This window comes from Plasmodium fragile (assembly GCF_000956335.1).
Source record: "Plasmodium fragile strain nilgiri unplaced genomic scaffold supercont1.4, whole genome shotgun sequence".
NCBI classification, from domain to species: Eukaryota; Apicomplexa; class Aconoidasida; order Haemosporida; family Plasmodiidae; genus Plasmodium; species Plasmodium fragile.
This window is the reverse complement of record NW_012192584.1, coordinates 395,376-414,414: the sequence shown is the minus strand read 5'-3', so window position 1 is coordinate 414,414 and position 19,039 is coordinate 395,376. Positions and strand designations below refer to the sequence as shown.

Genomic DNA, 19,039 nt, shown 5'->3' with positions numbered 1-19,039 from the left:
TTTTTTTTTTTTTTTTTTTTTTTTTTTTTTTTTTTTTTTTTTTTTTTACCCATTTGTGCCACTCCTTAAGGAAGATGAAATTTGGAAGGATAATAAAAAGGTGTGCACTGTAATTAATAAAAAATGGGCAATTCGTGCTGTTGCTAAGGGTGAAAATCGTCGCATGGTTTGCAAATTGTTTGTACATATTGGGTGATCTCTGCGAGCCGTTTGGTAATCTTGCCCATTTTGGAGTTTTTTTTTTTTTTTTTTTTTTTTTCCCCTTTTGAATTGGAACTGGATAGACGCCTATCCGATCCTTTGCCCCTCTTCCCTTTGCACAATGTGAAAACAAGTTTGCGATTTAACCATTGTTTCGTTGTCCCCTTTTTAAGTAGCCATTTTCTGTATATATGGGGTAAAGGTATGTGAGGGGTTAGCACACTTCGTCTAATGTACGAGACGCTTGACTAGCTCCGCACGTCGCCCCTTCTGAAAATGAAGAGGGGGAAAGTAATAAATAACCTGCATAAGCAGATAAAATCGCTAGAGGATAACAACATCCCATACAAATATTACAGCGCGTCACATAACGTCAATATTCAAAATTATTTAAGTGACAGGAAGGTTCGATATTCCTGTCCGCCCAACTCATACTTAAGTCTCAACGATTTGTTAAAATTAATTGACACGTTGGAGCATCATGACAGTGCCGAGGTGAAACGCCGAGACTATAATGCGGATAGGGCAGCAAACCAAATGACCAATAGGAAGGTCAAGGAAGACGAGTACATGTACTGCCAATTCAGTGGAGTGCCCAACGATCCTGTACATAACAACGTATTGGTGAAGGAAAGAAGTTTCTGTGATCAGGGTGATTATGAAAGCAATGTATACCATGAGGACTATCGCAACTATGACAAATACGCTAATAATGACAGTCGTGTGAATTACAGGTACGGCGAACATAGCAGCACGTACAAGCATCATCTTGATCAGTCATATGAGGAGAACCCCATGAGAGATAACATTTCACAGAATAATTACTACCCGATCGGCCTAAACCCCAACTCACCCATTTATAAGAACACTTCAAACTTTGGAGAATCTGACACAATAAGCATCACATCGCCAACCCCCTACGAAAGCAATTGCATGAATCGAACAAACCAGACAATGGTAGAGACCTCATCACGAACACCTGCTCATAGAACTGATGACAGCTTGCTACATAATCTACTACAGTGTAGAGCTAATTTGTCAAAATGGAATAATATTACAGATCCGGAAAAAGTAATTAGCACAAAGAATTTAAAACTACTCCTGTTGCATCGCCCCAACTCTATTGACGACATCAAAAATTTGAATCTAACCGGATTCGGGGAAAATAAAATAAAAAAATATGGCTACGAATTTTTGAATGTTTTCCTGTCTGGTCACACGGACGAATCTTAATGTGGATGCAAAAACAAACAGGAGCTGACGTAACGGTTACAGGTGATTCGTTGCCACTGGGCATATGTGACACTCTGTATGCATCACACATATACATATGCATATATATGTATACGTACCTTTAAATGGCCTATTTATAAGTACCCCCCCCCCCCCCTTAAATGGGGATAATGGAATGTGCATGTTGCGTGTTCCCCCCTTTTGCCACATTTTTGTGTGATCTCTTTGTAACACGTTTGTATCCCACGCTGGTGTTATTTCCCCCTACCTTTGATGACCCCTAATGGGTGGAAATAACGCCGCGGGGGCAAAAGCGTCCCATGTGTGACAAACAAAATTCTGTATACAAATGTAGCTGTTTTGTACACTACAAAGGCGCAATGGCTGCCTCCTTTACGTGCTCTGCAAAATTTTCTCCTTTTTTTTTCTCTCTTTTTTTTACAATTTGTTTTTCATTCGTCGGAATTGCATATCGTCTGAATGTTGTGCCAATCCGTTGCACGGGAAGTATGCCCACATGTTGTCGTGCACAAGGACTGCACAATTTTTGCTGTATATACAGGTCTCCTGTGCATGTGTGCACGGGGACCATGAGCATGATGGCTACAGCAAAAAAAAAAAAAAAAAAAAACAGAAACATGTAATTTAATATAACATAATATAATAAAAAGAGAATAGTAACCGCAGTGGAAGCCATGGGACATTAACCAGCACTTGCGGCTTACAAACGGGACGAATTCCATTTTAGCCAGCGCGACAAGCGTACGCATTAGCTTAGCACCGCAGATCCGCCCAAACCGCTCCTCACAAGTTCATAATTATACATGTGCGAATCTGCGTGTAAATATACGTGCATGTGTATGTATAAACATGTGCTACCATAAATGAGTAAAAAGAATAACAGGCGAATGATAATCGTTTAGGTACACACCGAGTACTACAACGGTTGCTCTTGGTGTTTTCCGCCCCCCGTTGAATGTGCCCCGAAGTGTGTGTCCCCATTTCGCCAATATTGCAAAATTGAGAGACACCCTTTTCAGTAGGGCATAAAAAAATGAACCATAGGTTATAAGTGCATGCGCGGGGGAAAACAAGACCCCCAAGTGAGTTCGCGGATCTATGTTGTGTAACCTCCGACAAGGATTTTTCAAATGAACAGATTTAGAAAGCGGTGTGTAAACAGGGCGGGTAACATCTATCAACATAAATACATACATGTATACATAATGTACGAAACATTTGGTGTTCTTTTCCCTTGAGTAAATTTTTTTTCCTTTTCACACATTTAACCATACTTATGAAAAAGTCCAAGTGAACATTTTAACCTTATGTAAATTTACAGCGTATGTGGAAAAGCCCCCTTGCAGTCATCTTCCCGTGCGCTTCCCTTCGTTGCATATTTTACAGGTTCCTAGTTGGCCTATTTGTTACCCTTAATCTTTTCCTGTTTATTTTTATTTTCACCTTTTTTAATCATTCGTTATCTTTTCTTTTTCTACTGCTATGATTGTTACTCACCCGTTCTTTCATTCTTTCTTTTTTTCTTTGTTCTTTTTTTTTTTTTTTTTCCTCATTCCCCTATCGTTTTGTGTAACTTTTGGGGTTGCTTCACATAATGTACATTTTGTAGCAACTTTTGCGATAAGGGCACTTAAAATGCATATATATGGAAGGAACTGCAAAATGCTTTCTTAATCGAAATGAAAAATGGAGCACACAAGAAATTCTCTGGCTGGGTGAAACCACTTCCTTTGTCGTTTTCTTTACGACTTCTTTTTAAAATTTTCCCTAAATTGACTACGTTCCGCGCGCTTGCCAATGCAAATGTAACATTTTGCCATTAAGAGGCATACATTTTTGCCTAGGGTTTATTCATCTCCTTTGGCGTGCTGACCCTTCGACGTGCACTGCGTTGCTATTCATGTATAAGCGTGCGTATGTATGCTACACGTGTATGCCTTATATAATAGCTCCTTATGTTGTATATGTGCGTACGCACATGCAGCTAGGGGGGGCGTGCAAAGGGTTTGGCGGCAGGCGGGCGAATAAAGAAGGGCGCCAGGTATGTGAATGTAAGGGGTACACAAGCACAGGGCACATGGCGTACGGTAAGCGAGGGTGCGAATGCTGGCATGTATGGGACATTTGCATAAGCCATGCTGCATGAAGCATGCTGCAATTTGTATATTTTGACAATTGCATTTTTTCCTACTTGCTCTTTTTCCCTGCTTGCCCTTTTTCCTATTCCGTATTTCCACATGTTTGTGTTTCATAGCTGACCGTGCTACATTCACGCCCAGGCAGCAAAACACGCCTTTTTTGTTCAAAACGTACAATGCGTGGCGCACAAATAAATACATACAAGTAGTATTACATATAATATGTATGTACATGCTGTATGCAAAACCACGCATGCACGACGCTATGGTTTTTTTTTTTTTTTTTTTTTTTTCGGAAGCGTAAAATGACTATAAGGTATATACCCATGCGCCCATATATACAATAACCCAGTTGGGTCGCTCGAACGGTATAGTACGGTACGCTGCGCTATACGCTGTGCTGTACGGGTACCATACTGTACGTACTGTCACTGCATACACGTAATCGTGCGAAGCTTGCATTTGAATAATATTATAATGACGTGTTTGCCTTTTTATTTGAATGTTTTTTACGTTTACAATTTTGCATGTTTCAGTTTCTTCATTTTTTTTCTATTTTTCTCCATATTTCTTCATTTTCCTTTATTTTTGTTTTTCCCATTCATTTCATGTTTATTCGTTTTTCTGCGTTTTATTTTTTTTTTCCTGTTACATTTTTGTGCTTCTTCGTGTTCGTGTCAGAGTTCCTGTGCTTCATATTCGCGTGCGCGCCTCTTTCACAGTTCAGTTTGTGTCAAAATTTGCGCGCTGCACGTTTTCATTCGTTTCCTGCATTCCACTGTTTTTATATATTACATATTCTTCCATCGTTCATGTCCCCTCTGTTGAGGTTTCTTCCATCACCACATTTAACAGCATATATCGCCTTGACCCGTTGTTCATCGTTGTTTAGCGGCACATAGCGGCACTTCCCCCTCCACGTAACATCGCGCACTTCACATTTTTTAACAACTGGAGTACAACAAATTGTACATTAGCCTTTTATCTACGTTCAGAACATATATGCCACGTATGTAGCTATGCTGCAATACTCGCAGCATATTTTTAATCGGCTCGAGCTGCGCGAATGCAAGGCATTTTTAACCCCTTTGTTTTTCGCCGCGTGAACCTTTGGACGCTCAACCATTTTTCAACGAGTAGCATTTTTTGAATTTGTCACATTGTTCCTAAACGCAGCAATTGTGGATTCTGAAAAACGGGGGCAGGACGGACACGCACCCGTGACATGTATGTATGTGTGCATGTGTAGACGTAGTTCTACATGCACATATACAGCCATCCCGTTGTCCCGTGACACCCCTGCTCGGATGTGCTACGTTAAATATGAACCACTTGTACCATTAAAACATGAGAATGGATTATCATGACAGAGGCACCCATTGTATGAGTATAAAACAGCACATTTTTTTTATTAACAAGAAAAGCAATGGCTATGGAAAAAGAAGTTCTGGGCTTGTCAGCAAAGCGATTTTGGGTTGCCACGATAACGCAACGAACGCTGACTATGAGCAAGAGAGTGATGGAACAACAAGTAGCAACCACAGCTGCACAAGTAACGATGTGAGTGCGTACCACCCAACTGAAGCAAGTGTCAGCGAAGGCTACAGCAGCACTGGTAGTACAATAACCCGCCTCAGTTATACCAACCGAGGGTCAACTGATCATATGGAGAATTTTAAAAGCTCCACAAGTAAAAGACCTTCGAAGAATAAACCCAGCAGGAATAGAATCAAGAATGAGTTAAAGAATGGCATAAAGGATGCTGCACGGAATAGACGCAAAAGTGGCTCTCTTTCATTCAGAAGAAATGTACCTCCCAGTGAAAAAAACGATTCTTCGAGTCGTGTCAACAATAATGATCTCACACACAGTAGCAGGTGGTGCACACCAAATGGGGTTATGCCTGTGGAAGAAAATAATATGAATGACAAGGTTAATTATGCCCCATGTACACAGAAGGAGGAAGATAAGACATTAGAAAATGGGGAAAATATTCCCACGACAATTGTTACCTCCGTAAGTTGTGTCTACGAGGCAGATTTAAATCAGTTCGTGGAAGAACAAACGGGGCACTTATTGAGTGAAGCTAATAAGAGGATAATAAGTGATGGAAGCAATGATCAATGTGATGATTACAAGGAGGGTAGCGCTCAGAATCACATGGACGGTATGTTCAGCAATCACGCACATGCGACAGAGGATGTAGATTACCATTTTAGTGACAGCGGTTCGGACGTGGATCGGACAGGCAGTTGTGAACCCCCGTCGAGGATGTCACGGGGTAGTAGTGACAGTGTGAGTAGTGTTAATCGCCATAGTGCAATTCCCGCTTTGCTAAGAAGCATTGATCCAGTGATGAGCAGTAGGAGGACCACCCCTACAGATGCTGACCACATTGATGTGGTCGAAAGGGTCCACGGTGCCATTGAACTTCCATACATTGAGTTATCCCCAATTGAGCAAACCATGGTGCATATAAGGAACTCGAATAATATCAGCGAGGAAAAACAGGGTGGTACCAACAAAGCAGCAGATGGACACAGCAAAGAGGTTAACAATTATAAGGGAAACGCCAACGCCAATAATAATAATAGTAATAGTAATAATAATAGTAATAATAATAACAATAATAATAACAATAGTAATAATAATAGCAGCAGCGGGAATAATAACAATAATGGTAATGGCGGTAGCAGCGGCAACCGAAGCGGGAACAGCAATAGGGATAGTGGCAAGGATGATGATAAAGATGGTCATAGGGATGGTCGAAGAGATGGGCGAAAGGATGGTCATAAGGATGACGACAACGAAAGCAATAAGGAGGATGATGAAAACGACAACAAGAATAACAACAAAAATAACAGAGGAGGAAATGCAAAAAATAATAGCGCGGATAGAAGAAATGACTGCAGCGCGAAGGATAACAATGTGGGTAGAGGGGAAAAGAAAAAAAAGAATGTGAAGGATCCCATGATGAGTAAAGGAAATAATGGAAAGAACAACAACAGTGCGAACAACTCTGGGAACAGCACAAACAGTGCAAGTAAGCATGTGCCTAGTAATACGAATAGTAACACTTCTTATCCCTGTGGAAATGTGGACAACCATCAAAATAATGCCCTCTCGTATGCGAACATAATTTCCGGAAAATCGAAAAACAGAACAAAGTGCAACACCGCTTCTTCTGTGGGCACAATGAATGAGTTACCCAATAATGTGAATAACAAAATGTTCACCAGTTCTGTTAATGCTTTTGAGAATAATGATAGCTTTTTGAGCATCGATGACAACATGAACAGTTGTAACACGAGCAACATGGAGATGAGAATGTTTAACCAAGTCAATGGAATGGGCGTATCCGGCGGATTGAATGGGCTAAATATGCCAGGGGGACCGGGCGGACCAGGCGGACCAGGCGGACCAACTGGCCTAAACGCTATGTACAACTTAAATGGGATGGGTGGTGGTCTAAACAGAATGGGCAACCCAAACGACATAAATTCCCTAAATAACATGAACAACTTCGCCGACATGCACAACAATGCGGGGGCCTTCTTCAACATGAACAACAACGAATTTCTTCAAATGTGTAACAACAATTTCAATTTGGCCAATGGAGGAAATATGGATGCGAACAATCCCAAATACCTACACGTGGAAAATGGCCTGGGCAGTACAAATGGCATAAACAACAACCCAGGCAGTAACACCATGTTCAACCCGAGTAATAACAGCGTGTATGAAGGGAACTACACCATGCAGGCTATGCGACCAGGAAACACTCATATGGACGTAGGAAATATGAAAGAGCATTACATGAATTACGGAAACAATGTCATGATGCAAAATAACAGCGACATATTCTACAATGAACATAAGGAAAAAAATTATATGCATATGACTGGTAATTTGAACATGAGCCCAAGTGGGAACAAATTTCATGAAGAGAAAAAAAATAATGGCTACTTTCTAAATAGAAATATGCAAGAAAAGTATGAAGAAGATAAGATGGTACAAAATGGCTACCTCAAAATGAATGTGAACGAATTGAACAAACACGAAAATGATAATTTTAACCACCACATGGTTAAAAACGAGTGGCTACATTTCAACAAGGAGGATTTAAAAATGGATACCGAGAGTAACAATATGGTCGTAACGATGAAGGAAAACATACCAAGTGAAAAACAAATGAATGAAAATCTAGAAGATAGTCTAAATTATAATGAAGCCAACACATTAAACTTGCTAAATATTGCTTTTAATGAAATTTATCAAAATAAAAAATATCTGATTGAACAAATTATTACCAAAAAATTCATGTACAAGCTAGCTAAAATTCTGAGAGATATTAATCCGGACAGTATTAAAATTAAGGGAAGACAACTGAAGTGGTTGATAGAACTCAAGAAAGGGTCCATGAAGAAGGAGGGGATGGTACCAGATACGGAAAGGGATAACGTCGCCCCCTATGAAAACGCAAACAGTGATGGTGAAAACGCTCAGGGGCATGCCGATGAGGTATCAGATAAAGTGGCCAAGTTGGAAGATGGGCACGTTGAGGAACACGAGGCCCGGGAAAAGGGTGCGTCAGGCAATGGTAGTATGGATAAGAAGAAGAGCAACAGTGGCAGCAGCGGCGGTGAGGTTGGCGAAGCGAGCGAGGTCAACGGCGTGAACGAGGCCAGCGAACCGAAGAAAGAGGCGGAGCCAAAGAAGAAAAAAAAGAATAAGAAGAATAGCGACAAGTCTGAGAAAAGCTCCAGCCTGAACGAATCCCACTCCAACGACGCGAATAATGCAAACAGTGCAAACAGCGCTAATGATAAAAGCGACCCAAAGAATAAAAAAGAAGGAGAGGATAAAACGGTAGAAGGCAGCCCTAGCGCGCAAGGCGAACTTAAGTGTCAAAATAAGGGCACTGACCAGCCTCCCACGCAGGAGGATAAAAGTGGCTTGGCGGACAAGCAAGGGAAGAATTGCAAAAAGGGTAAAGAAGACTCAGCAGAAGAAACTGCCAACACTCCTAAGAAGAAAACAAAAGACTCAAAGGAAACCGCCCATAGAATCAGCGCCAACGCGGAGAATGCTAAAAGTAGCGGAAATAAAAGCGACGAAAGTGCCATAAGCGAACTTGGGCAAGAGGACCACAACAGTGGAGGAAGTACAACTAATCAGAGGAAAAATGAATCGTCTAGTGGTGAGTATAAAGAAGAGGACGTAAATCTGAACCCATTTGCCAAATCGAGTAATGATGACCCAATGGAGGAAAACGCGTGCGGGAGTGAAAGCACGGATGTGGAGTTTTATATGGATAGCACTGATGAAGACGAAAACGATGATAGCAAGTATATCACCGGAATTAATGATCGTTACGAAGAAAAAATAATTGAAGAAGACGTAGTTATAAGAAGGGACGTTTTTTTCTTTAACTTGTTAAAATATATTATAAAAAAAAAAACATCAGAAGATATGCTCATATATTTACACCTACTCAGTGCCATCAAAATGGACAAAATATTTGACCACGTTACGCATCTGTCCTGTGAGATTTTTAACACCTTATTAAATTTTATAGAAATAACAAAGGATTCCTCAACGTACAGATTGCTATTAAAAAATTTAGGGGCCTGGATAGGCATAATAACCTTAGGAAGAAACAAACCGCTCATGTCAAAGCATATGAACATTAAGCAGCTGATTTTGTACTCATATGATAATGGCTACCTGATAGTTACCTTTCCAGCTGTGTGTAAAATTTTAGAGAGTATTAAAAATTCTAAGATCTTCAAGCCGCCCAATCCATGGACCGTTGGCATTTTAAATCTACTTGGTGAACTACACGAAGCGCAGTCACTGAAGACCATTTTAATTTTTGAAATAGAATTGCTGTTTAACTATTTTAAGATTAATGTGTTTGATTATTACAACAAGTGCAACATTATCAAGTGTCGTAATTTGCCCATTAACACGAATGATCTGTTTATTAGGAATAGCTTCAATGAGAACAGCACCTTGAGTGTGAATTACCTGGGTGAGAGTAGTAGCCAATCTGGACGATACGTAACCCCAGTGCAAATGCATATGTTTAACAAGTCGTACAATGCGTGTGGTAATTTTTACGGAGAAAATTTCGTGCATCAAAATGGAGCAAGTGGTAGCGTTAATGAAAGTGTGAGAAATAATGAGAGAGGTGGTAGGGCACTGGAGGCAATCGCAGCCGATGGACCAGATTCATTCCTACTTGGTAAGGACCCCAGATTCAATGCTATGAATAATTATAATAGCATGTCCTCTATTATGGCGACCATGAGTAGCAACAACAACGCGAACGAGTTTATGAACCATAGAAATGGAAGCTCAAATTTGTTAATTAAAAGTAGAAAGGGCGAAGATATGAAGGAACCGAATAACGTTATGGAAGTCTGTTCCCTGCTTGACGCCACCAACCTCAGCGGCAATATAAATAACAACAATAATGCTAACGGCATGAACCCGGGAATGATGAACAGCATGGGCATTCTCAACAATGGAAATAAAAACGACGCCCCCAACATGGCATTCAACTCGTCAGTAGATATGATGCTCCTGAACAACAAGGGAGCGAGTGGTGGAAGTAAAAGCAGATTCATGAGCTCCAATTTAACCCAACCGTTGCCCTCCAAAGGATTCCAGAAAGGTGTAGAAAATGGATTTATAATGGTGAACAAAAATAATATGAATAACGAAATGATGGTAAAGAATAATAACGCGATGAAAAAATTATCCCCAAGTAGCAACACGAAGGAAAATCAATCCATGTCAGTTTTTAATTATATGAATGGAGCTGCTGGTGACCCTAGTAAATTTAACAATCTTATGTATGTAGGGGAGAATGGTGCCCCTTGTGGTGGAGCCATGGGTACTAGCAGTATTGCAAATAGGAGCGGCGATTTTTCTGTGCTGTTGAATAACGAGGGGTTAGCAGCAAAAGGGAACGGAAGCAACATCAATGAGGATGCACTACTGAAAGATTTAAAACTTTCTACTAAGAAGAAGGACAAACTGAATGACGCAGAGTTTAAGGACAACTCGTACAAAGTTGCAAACTATTTGATGGGTAAAAATAAACTCCCCGTAAGCAACAAACACGATGGACCATACAGAAGCATTGATTTGAAGAACGCGAAAATGCCATCGAAGAATGAAATTTATGAAAATCCCAAGAGGGAGTGCTATGTGTCGTCGCCATCGAGTAGCTTTAACATTAAGAACAATTTTGGGGAACCAGCATCAGGTGTGAAGAGTGGTGCCGGCATTCCTGCGTCCCCACTTCCTCTACCGATGTTGGACAAGTTCAAGGCGAGCGAGCAGGTTGGAATGAACATGGTTAGCGGCGTTGGAAATGCTAATGTCGGCATGTCCAAGGGCAGAAATGGAAGTAATGGAAAGGCCAGCATGCTAGGCATGGGCAACAGTGGTGCTGACGGGGTAAACACAAATGGTGTGCCCTCATCTGCATATGGGGTGACGAGCGACATGAACCAAAAAATGCATAGTACACCAATGTACCAAGAAAACGTGAATAACAACAAATTTAACGAAATGCTAAACGAAGAAATATTAAACATTTTGAAGAAGAACGTAGTTATATCAGCGAACATTGTTGCAGCGATTAAATTAAGCCAAAAGTGTAGAATGCTAATTTATTTAGCCTTCGACTCAGCCATCAAGGAAATAATTACCTCCGTTGTTGATCGATTTGTCCTCATTGGGTGTATAACTACGAGAGAATTAGTTAAGAAAGATTTTGTGAACGAATCTAAAGAAACGATTATGCATAAGGCATCCCTACTAATGGCCACGAGCATCTCGTCCTCCCTTGTTCTAGTATCCTGCAAAAAACCATTAAGGAACATTTTAATACAAAATTTGAGAAACATTTTTGACCAAAACTGCCCCCCAGAAATCAGTGCCACAATTGTGGACGATGTCATCAGAACATTAATTAATGAAAATATAAATTTAATTTATTCTATAATCGAACAAGTGGTCATTGAAAAATCCTCCATCGAAATTGAAGAAATCATGAAACCCATTTATGCCTCCAGAAAATATGCACGTATACACAAATTAAACATTAAGGAAAATGCCAACAATAAATACTACAACGCTTTACCCATCTTTTTGAAGGCGCATAATATAACCCTAAAGCATATTCAAGTGTATAAAAATTTTATGAACTTAAAAATTTTGTCCAATTTGCAGCAGAAATTGTTTTCGCCTGGGGGAGTTGATCATGAGGGAGGCTCCAGTGAAGGTGAGAACGCTCCCCCCCCTGGATATGTGCCAGGTGGCAGGTACCAAAATGGTGGAAACTACCCAAATGGCGGCAATTACCAAGGTAGGGCGAATTTTACCAACGATGGGAACATCCAAGACGGATCCAATGGAGTAGTCGGCCCGAACTACCAAAGCTGTCAAAATAGGGAGAACAGCGAAAACGTGCCAAATGAAGCACCCGGGGACACACCGTTCTACAACAACAAAAAGTACATTTCGAATTCGCTGGATGGAAGGAACGAAGAAATGGCCAGATATCCAAAGGAGCAGGATGGAGAGTATTGTAAGAACGGCCCACTCAAGACCAACCGCAAGGAGGAGCTGAAGGAAGACGGCGACAAGGGGAGTAGGTATTTGGAAGACAAGTACTATAAAGAAAGAAGTGGAGACAACGAGGAGAATAACGAGAACAGCGGATGCAGTGCAGGAAACAGCATCATTGGAGTGTCGCCTCAGAAAAGTGGAACTTCGGCGAGCACAGGTTACACAGGAAACGGAGCAAAGTACGCGCATGGAAAAAGTAACGGCTCCAAAGATAGTGCGAATTTTCACCTAGGTAATAATATGAATAGTAATAATAATATAAATTGTGTGAATAACTTGAATGAGCTGAACGACATTGATAATATGAATTATATTATGAATGTTCCTTCTGTTAGCAATCCTAAGGGTGTCAGTGGTGTTAATAGTGCTAATATGGTTAATTGGGCTAACAACGCTAATACTGTGAGTACTGTTGATAAGGCCAGCAACGCCAACTGCGCAAACAGCCTTAACAATATTGACAATACTAACAGTATTAACGCTGTTGACCAGGTTAACAATATTAACGGTGTTAACAGTGCGGGCGACATTAATAATATTAACAGTGCTAACAGCACCCTCGGGGCCAACTTTGTGAATCTCCATAATTCACACAACACCCCTAACGCTATGTATGTATTTAAATCTCCAAATAATTATAACTGCAATAATAATGATTATAATTTTAATACAAATAATAGGTATGTGAACGTTGAAAATTATAACATCTCGGGTATCACACTGGGGAATAATTACGTTGGGAAGAACTTCGGCGAAATGGATATCAGCGCACAGTCGGGACATCATAACAACTACGAGGACAGAAGTGGCAGCTGTGTACTATCATCACCCGGTGTTGCATCTGCGCCAGCATATGCAATTCCATTCGCTCCCTTTGCAGCTTCTTCGCCTATCCATCCTGCTTCGTCTCCTAACGTTGCCACTTCTGCGCCCGCGTTTGTTACGTCCAAATTCGCAAACGGCGATTACGCCTGTAGCATGCCCGACATGGTTAGCAACCTGAACGGAAACACGAATGCAATGAGAATTCCCCATGAAGAAGAAGCCTTTTTTAACAACTTTGCGAAGCATGATCACTACATGGAAAACCTCAAGAACGGTACCATCAAGACGGACCTTGTGGGAAATTTGAAAAATGGAAATTTCACGTATTACGGGAAGAACTCAGTTTTTTTTGCTCCTGAACAAGGCAACAATGACAGTTACTCCAAAATGGACCCTTCCATGTGCATGGGTGTGGACGCCGCGATGATGATGCAGAGGGTGGAAGCAGAGCAGAAGGGGACCCCTGCTGCTGCTGCTGATGATGATAACGGAATCAGCTCAAACCATGTTACGGGCAACAATGTTAACGGCAACTTGCGTAGTGGTAACGCCGACCACAACGGACAGCGCAGAGATGGGGCCATCCTGTACTTGAAGAAAATAAAAAACGTGAATATCTCATGCAAGCAAAAGTTCCTCTTCTTCATATCGAACATATTTTTAAATGAAAGCACCAAGAAAATGAGTGTAAAAGAAATAATCCCACTCTTCGAAGTTGTCATGGTAAGCATTAAGGACTTTGTCAAATATATAAAGGTCTTCCCTCCCTCCATGCCATCAGTGCACAACTTTAAAAACTACTGTAATGTGAAGACACCGTACTATAAGTTTGAAAAATTAACATGCGCAGCTACCCATTCCCTCTTGGTACTAACATACCTTTCGACTGATCACGAAATTTTTGTTCTTTGCAAATTACTTATTTTGATATGCGAATCTGCATCAGATAGGAATGAGACTTACAAAATTATAGGCACTAAACTGTTTAAGATAATTCAGGAGGCCATAAAAAAAATGCTTGTCCTTTTAAACCAGGGCGAACAGAGTGCAAGGGAGGAAACCGTAACTTCACTAATCCACAGTGGGCAAGAAGGCGAGAAGGACAGTGCTAACGGTGTAAGTGGCATAAGTGGCGGAAACTGCGATGACACTATTAGCAGCAGCCTCCGCGGTAAGGATGATACGCCCTGCCAAAGCACAACGAATGGAAGCGCGCGTGAGGACAATTCTGTGCACACCAAGCCGGGGAACACAAACGAACTGTTCCTGCACCTGGAGGTACTCCTGTGCATATTAGAGAAAATGTGCAGAAACAACAAAGAACTGAAGAAACTAGTTAGCTCCTACATAGAAGACACCCAGGGCTACAACGTAAGCCACATGGTCCCATTCATCCGTTACAACATCATTCATCACAAAAAGTTAAACCAAATGATGTGTAAAATTTTGAGGTATAGTAGCAACCTTTATTTTGTTTCATTTTGCGCGGAGCTCATAAACTATGTAGTTATTGAGAAAAAGTATTTGGCTGTGGATCATGTTAAAAAGACCATTAAAAAGTTAATCGTGATAAATAAAATGTTGTGCAGTGATAAGCAATATGTTAACTTGCCTGATACGGAAGAGGCCCTCCTGGAAAGCACGCAAAAGGAATTGCAACAAATGGTTGAGGGGCTTAAGCGTTTGAAGAAGCAGGCCAGGGAAGCACAAAAAGAGGAAGAATCCATAAAAATGCGTATCAATCTGACGGAGTACATATTCCCGACGAAGGGAGGCAGAGAAGAGGCACGGAAGGAGATGCATCGGTCGGATGGCGAAATGAATGGGGAATACACCCAAAAGCAGAGAAGTAGCAAAAAAGACCCAGGCGTGTCGAACAAGTGTGATGAACAGAAGGAGCAAGTGCTCAAAGAAAAGAACAACCAGACGATGCCCATTTCGTTGACCCACCAAAGTAGCAACAACGAGTGCGCGAATAAATCATCCGTCACATCCGCCGAGAGCACAAATAATCCACCCAACGCTGGAAACTCCTTTTTTATAGCAAACGTAAAAATTCAATATGATCATAATAACGTAAATGAACGCACCATGTATTTGTTGGAAAGACTGAGCATAGAAAATAAAAACATCAACACCGAGAAAATTATCAGGAAGGAAATTGTGAGCAACGATTTGAATGGAGAAGGTAGCTGTGAAAAGCGGGAAAGTGGGGATCTGAATTGGGAAAACACGCACAGCGATAACAAGGAACAACACATCAAGCATCATTTAAAAAATGACTCTGCTGTAGGTGTAAATAGTAGCACTGTTAAAACGCAAGATGGAAATGTTAGAAATGTCGAGGATAGTACGGAACAGGGCCCAAATGCACCCCAAGAGAAGAAAGATTGTAGCTCCTCCTCATTGTACTCTTTTGAATCGGACAACTCAGACATGTCAGATTATTCTTCGTCCTCCTCCAATTCGTTTTTACCAACCAGGCAGGGCGAGGAGGAAGAGGAAAAAAAAGACTACATGAATGACCCATTTTCGTCTAGCTCCTCTGTCGTCTCGTCCATGTCGAGTGCATCCGCCCGAAGCGCTTTGTCAGCATCCTACCATGACATGCAGTTAGAATTACAAAAGGATACAAATTTGAAGGTCCCCGAGAGCCAGAACAACAGCCTAATAAACAACTACGTCCCCGGGGTTAAAGAAAACAACGTGAATAATAAGCCCCCAGAAAAGTACATGCACCATTACTACGTACGCGACTTGTTACACGAACCGATAAAGTGCAAGTTTTTGCCTGCCCCGCCTGTAGTGAAAGAAGAAAGGGGGTTATTTATTGCGTACCTTTTTGCGGAGTGGTACTTGTTGTATAAAAATTATTTAAACATTTTGAAGATGAGCATTTGGAACCCCATGCTGGAGATCATCAAGCAGCAACACATTTTAAAGTGTGCAAAATATTTGGTGAAACTGTGGAACATTGGCTTTCTGTGTATGGACCACATTACGGATCAGTTTCTGTCTCATTCGATTAGCATTTCGGTTAGCATAGCTGTGCAGAATTTGAAGAAGTCGGCACATGATATCAAACTGGATGACACCGTAAATGAGGACAATGCAAGTAACAGGGGGGACCAACCCTTAGAGGGAGGTGTATCATGCAAAACGGATGCAGCAGAAGTGAAGGAAACAAACGAGCAACTGTTACGTGCGAACGAATCGCCCGAGGAGACTCTACAAATGGGAGAGGTTACCGGAAATAATGACCATTCCAACCAGATAGCACCGAAGGAGGGGGAAAAGAAAATGACCAATGAAAATTTTGTGAAGGATAAAACAAGCGATGCAGAGTTAAGAGAAACGCACAAAACAAGTGATTTACTAAATTACAGCTACGTGGATGCCTGGTGCAAAATGGTCGTAACGATGAGCAAGCTAGTAGAACAAGAACAGCTGTCCCCAGTAATCCTACAGAGGGCCCTCCATGTCATATGCAGAGTCATACACAAAAAGTGCGAAACTGAAAAGAAGACATTTAATCAGAGACCTTACTTTAGGCTACTACATTGTTTGCTGGTCGATATTAACGAAAGTTGCGTGTATGCAAATGACATATATATTTATATGGATTGCTTTGCCAACTGCTTTTCCTTGTTGTCCCCATTAAAGGTCCCATCATTTTGTTTCTCATGGTTAGAGCTCATATCTTCTAAATATTTTATGCCCAAAATGTTGGCCAAAATTTGTGGCTGGGAAGCATACAAAGGGTTGCTAGTTGCCTTATTCACATTTATGAATTCTTTTTTAAAAGAGGCAAAGATATCAAAAGCGATAGAAGCGTTGTACATAGGAACAGTAAGAATACTATTGGTGCTGCTACATGATTTCCCAGATTTTTTATCCTGCTATTATGTAACATTCGGCACTTTATTTCCACTGAATTGTATCCAGTTACGAAATCTTGTTCTCTCCGCCTTTCCAAGAAACATAAAATTGCCTGACCCGTTCATGTCAGATGTAAAAATTGATTTGTTACAAGAAATTAAATTAGTGCCAAAAATTTTGACAAATATCATATTCCCTCTCTGCAGAAAGAAATTAAAAAATGTAATTGATGAGTATTTTACCAATCGGGATTTTACCCTACTGTTGCATATTAAGGACAAATTATTGTTTGCGAAAAGGAAGACATACCAGTACTCTCTTAAGTATGACGTGGATGTTTTAAACTCGCTCATTATGTACGTAGGAACAAGTATTTGTAAAGCCAAGGTTAATAATATGTTCAAATTTAACAGTAACTGCGACCCTGTACTGTTACTGAAATGTGAAGATAGCAATGGCAATGTGCCTGATGATAAAAACGAATTATTGCAAGAAATTATTCTGCGAGAACCGGTGGAGAAAAAAAAAAAACAAAAAAAAAATATTGTTTCCACTACGAAACGGAATAAAGAACAAAAAATACATAAAGACCAGTCGGAACCCAACTTGTCCAAAAAATATGTAGAACTTATGAGGGACAACAACGAGGGGGAAAATGAAGGACAAGAATTTTCTGATAACTACGATGACGAAAATGGTGAAGCTCTGCTGATGGAGAACCAGGATGACCGTGCCGATAATGACAGTGACAAACGCAGAGATGCAATTTGCCAAAGAAGAAAGAAGCAAAGGAACGTTATTGTTGTAAAGAACAATTTGGCCTACACACTGTTCCTGTTCTTATGCAAAGAGTTGGACATGGAAGGGAGGTACTTGCTCCTATCAAATATCGTGAATCATATTAGGTACCCTAATTCGCACACCCACTATTTTTCTTGCGTCATTTTATTTCTGTTTTCGCAATCAAATGATGTTGTCATTCAAGAGCAGATAATTCGAGTACTGCTGGAGCGCATCCTTGCGCATAGGCCTCACCCTTGGGGATTGCTGATAACCTTTATCGAGTTAATAAAAAATGCCAAGTAAGGCAGTGAGACACTGAACCAGTGATGTGTGTGCACCTTACGTATACTGTGTGTGCCTTGAGCACTACGTGCATGTGTCCTGCTTACCATCGGTGTAACACTTTATACATCTCTCTCCTCCCCCCTTCTACTGCAGATTCCACTTTTGGGAATGCCCATTTGTCCACGCCGCAACAGAGATAAAGAAGTTGTTCCAGTCAGTTGCGCAAGCATGCCTGGGGCGCACTTAACCAACCCTGTTATTTTTTTTTTAGAACCTTTTTAAGTAACCTTTTTAGTGTTTTTGTTGTGTACATGTGTCGCATGTGCAGATATGCGATATGCACGTTCATGTTCATGCGTCCATGCTCGCATGTGTACATGTGTGAGGAGGCTTTTCTTGGCCCCATAATTTAATTAACTTTTTAATGCGCATTTTGTTTTTTCGGTTTGTATTAATCAATTGTTAATGTTTTGAAAAAAGTTAAGGGAGGCAGCGTGGAAGAGGGAAATAGACGTGAAAGGGAAAGCTGCGCAGGAGGTATAACGCAGCGCCCACGACGCCTTCCTCGGAAAGCAAACCCCCCAAGCTCATAATTAAACATTAATTTTAACCCTGTGTGCACATTTTCGTGGATGCATTTTTTGTTTGAATGGCGTTCTTTCCTTTGAAGCGTCACACAGCGTCAGCTGTTGCGCTTGATACGTGTGCGGACGTCTCTACATGTGTGCATGCGTAATATTATTGTGTATGCCTTATTGCCTGTTTTGTATGCTACCACTTATTAACATGTTTTTTCCTTTTTTTTCTTTTTTTTTTTTTCGTCACTTGAAAGATCAACTTGGTATTTATATAATTATTACAACACTTTTTACAACTTACAATTGTTCTTTCTTTTCTTTTTTTTTTTTTTTCCTTTCCTAAGCTAAACTTTACATGTTTAAGAGAAATTTTGATTTTACTTTTTAAAAGCCATTTAACAATTATCTCTGCGGTGTTGTTAAGCAAGGCCTTATTGTGAAAACTCATTA

The 19,039-nt window shown here is 40.7% G+C and overlaps 2 protein-coding genes across 2 annotated transcripts; both read left to right on the top strand.

Annotated features, from left to right (window-relative positions):
- Positions 1–477: 477 nt before the first annotated feature.
- AK88_00539 (uncharacterized protein) lies at positions 478–1,434 on the top strand (the record flags this gene model as incomplete). The annotated part of the gene is made up of 1 exon (XM_012478187.1): positions 478–1,434. One exon carries the CDS (start codon positions 478–480, stop codon positions 1,432–1,434), a length of 957 nt encoding a protein of 318 aa, XP_012333610.1.
- Positions 1,435–4,940: 3,506 nt separating this feature from the next.
- Positions 4,941–18,258, top strand: AK88_00538 (uncharacterized protein; the record flags this gene model as incomplete). Its single annotated transcript, XM_012478186.1, has 2 exons — positions 4,941–18,025; positions 18,165–18,258. 2 exons carry the CDS (start codon positions 4,941–4,943, stop codon positions 18,256–18,258), a joined length of 13,179 nt encoding a protein of 4,392 aa, XP_012333609.1.
- Positions 18,259–19,039: the final 781 nt, after the last annotated feature.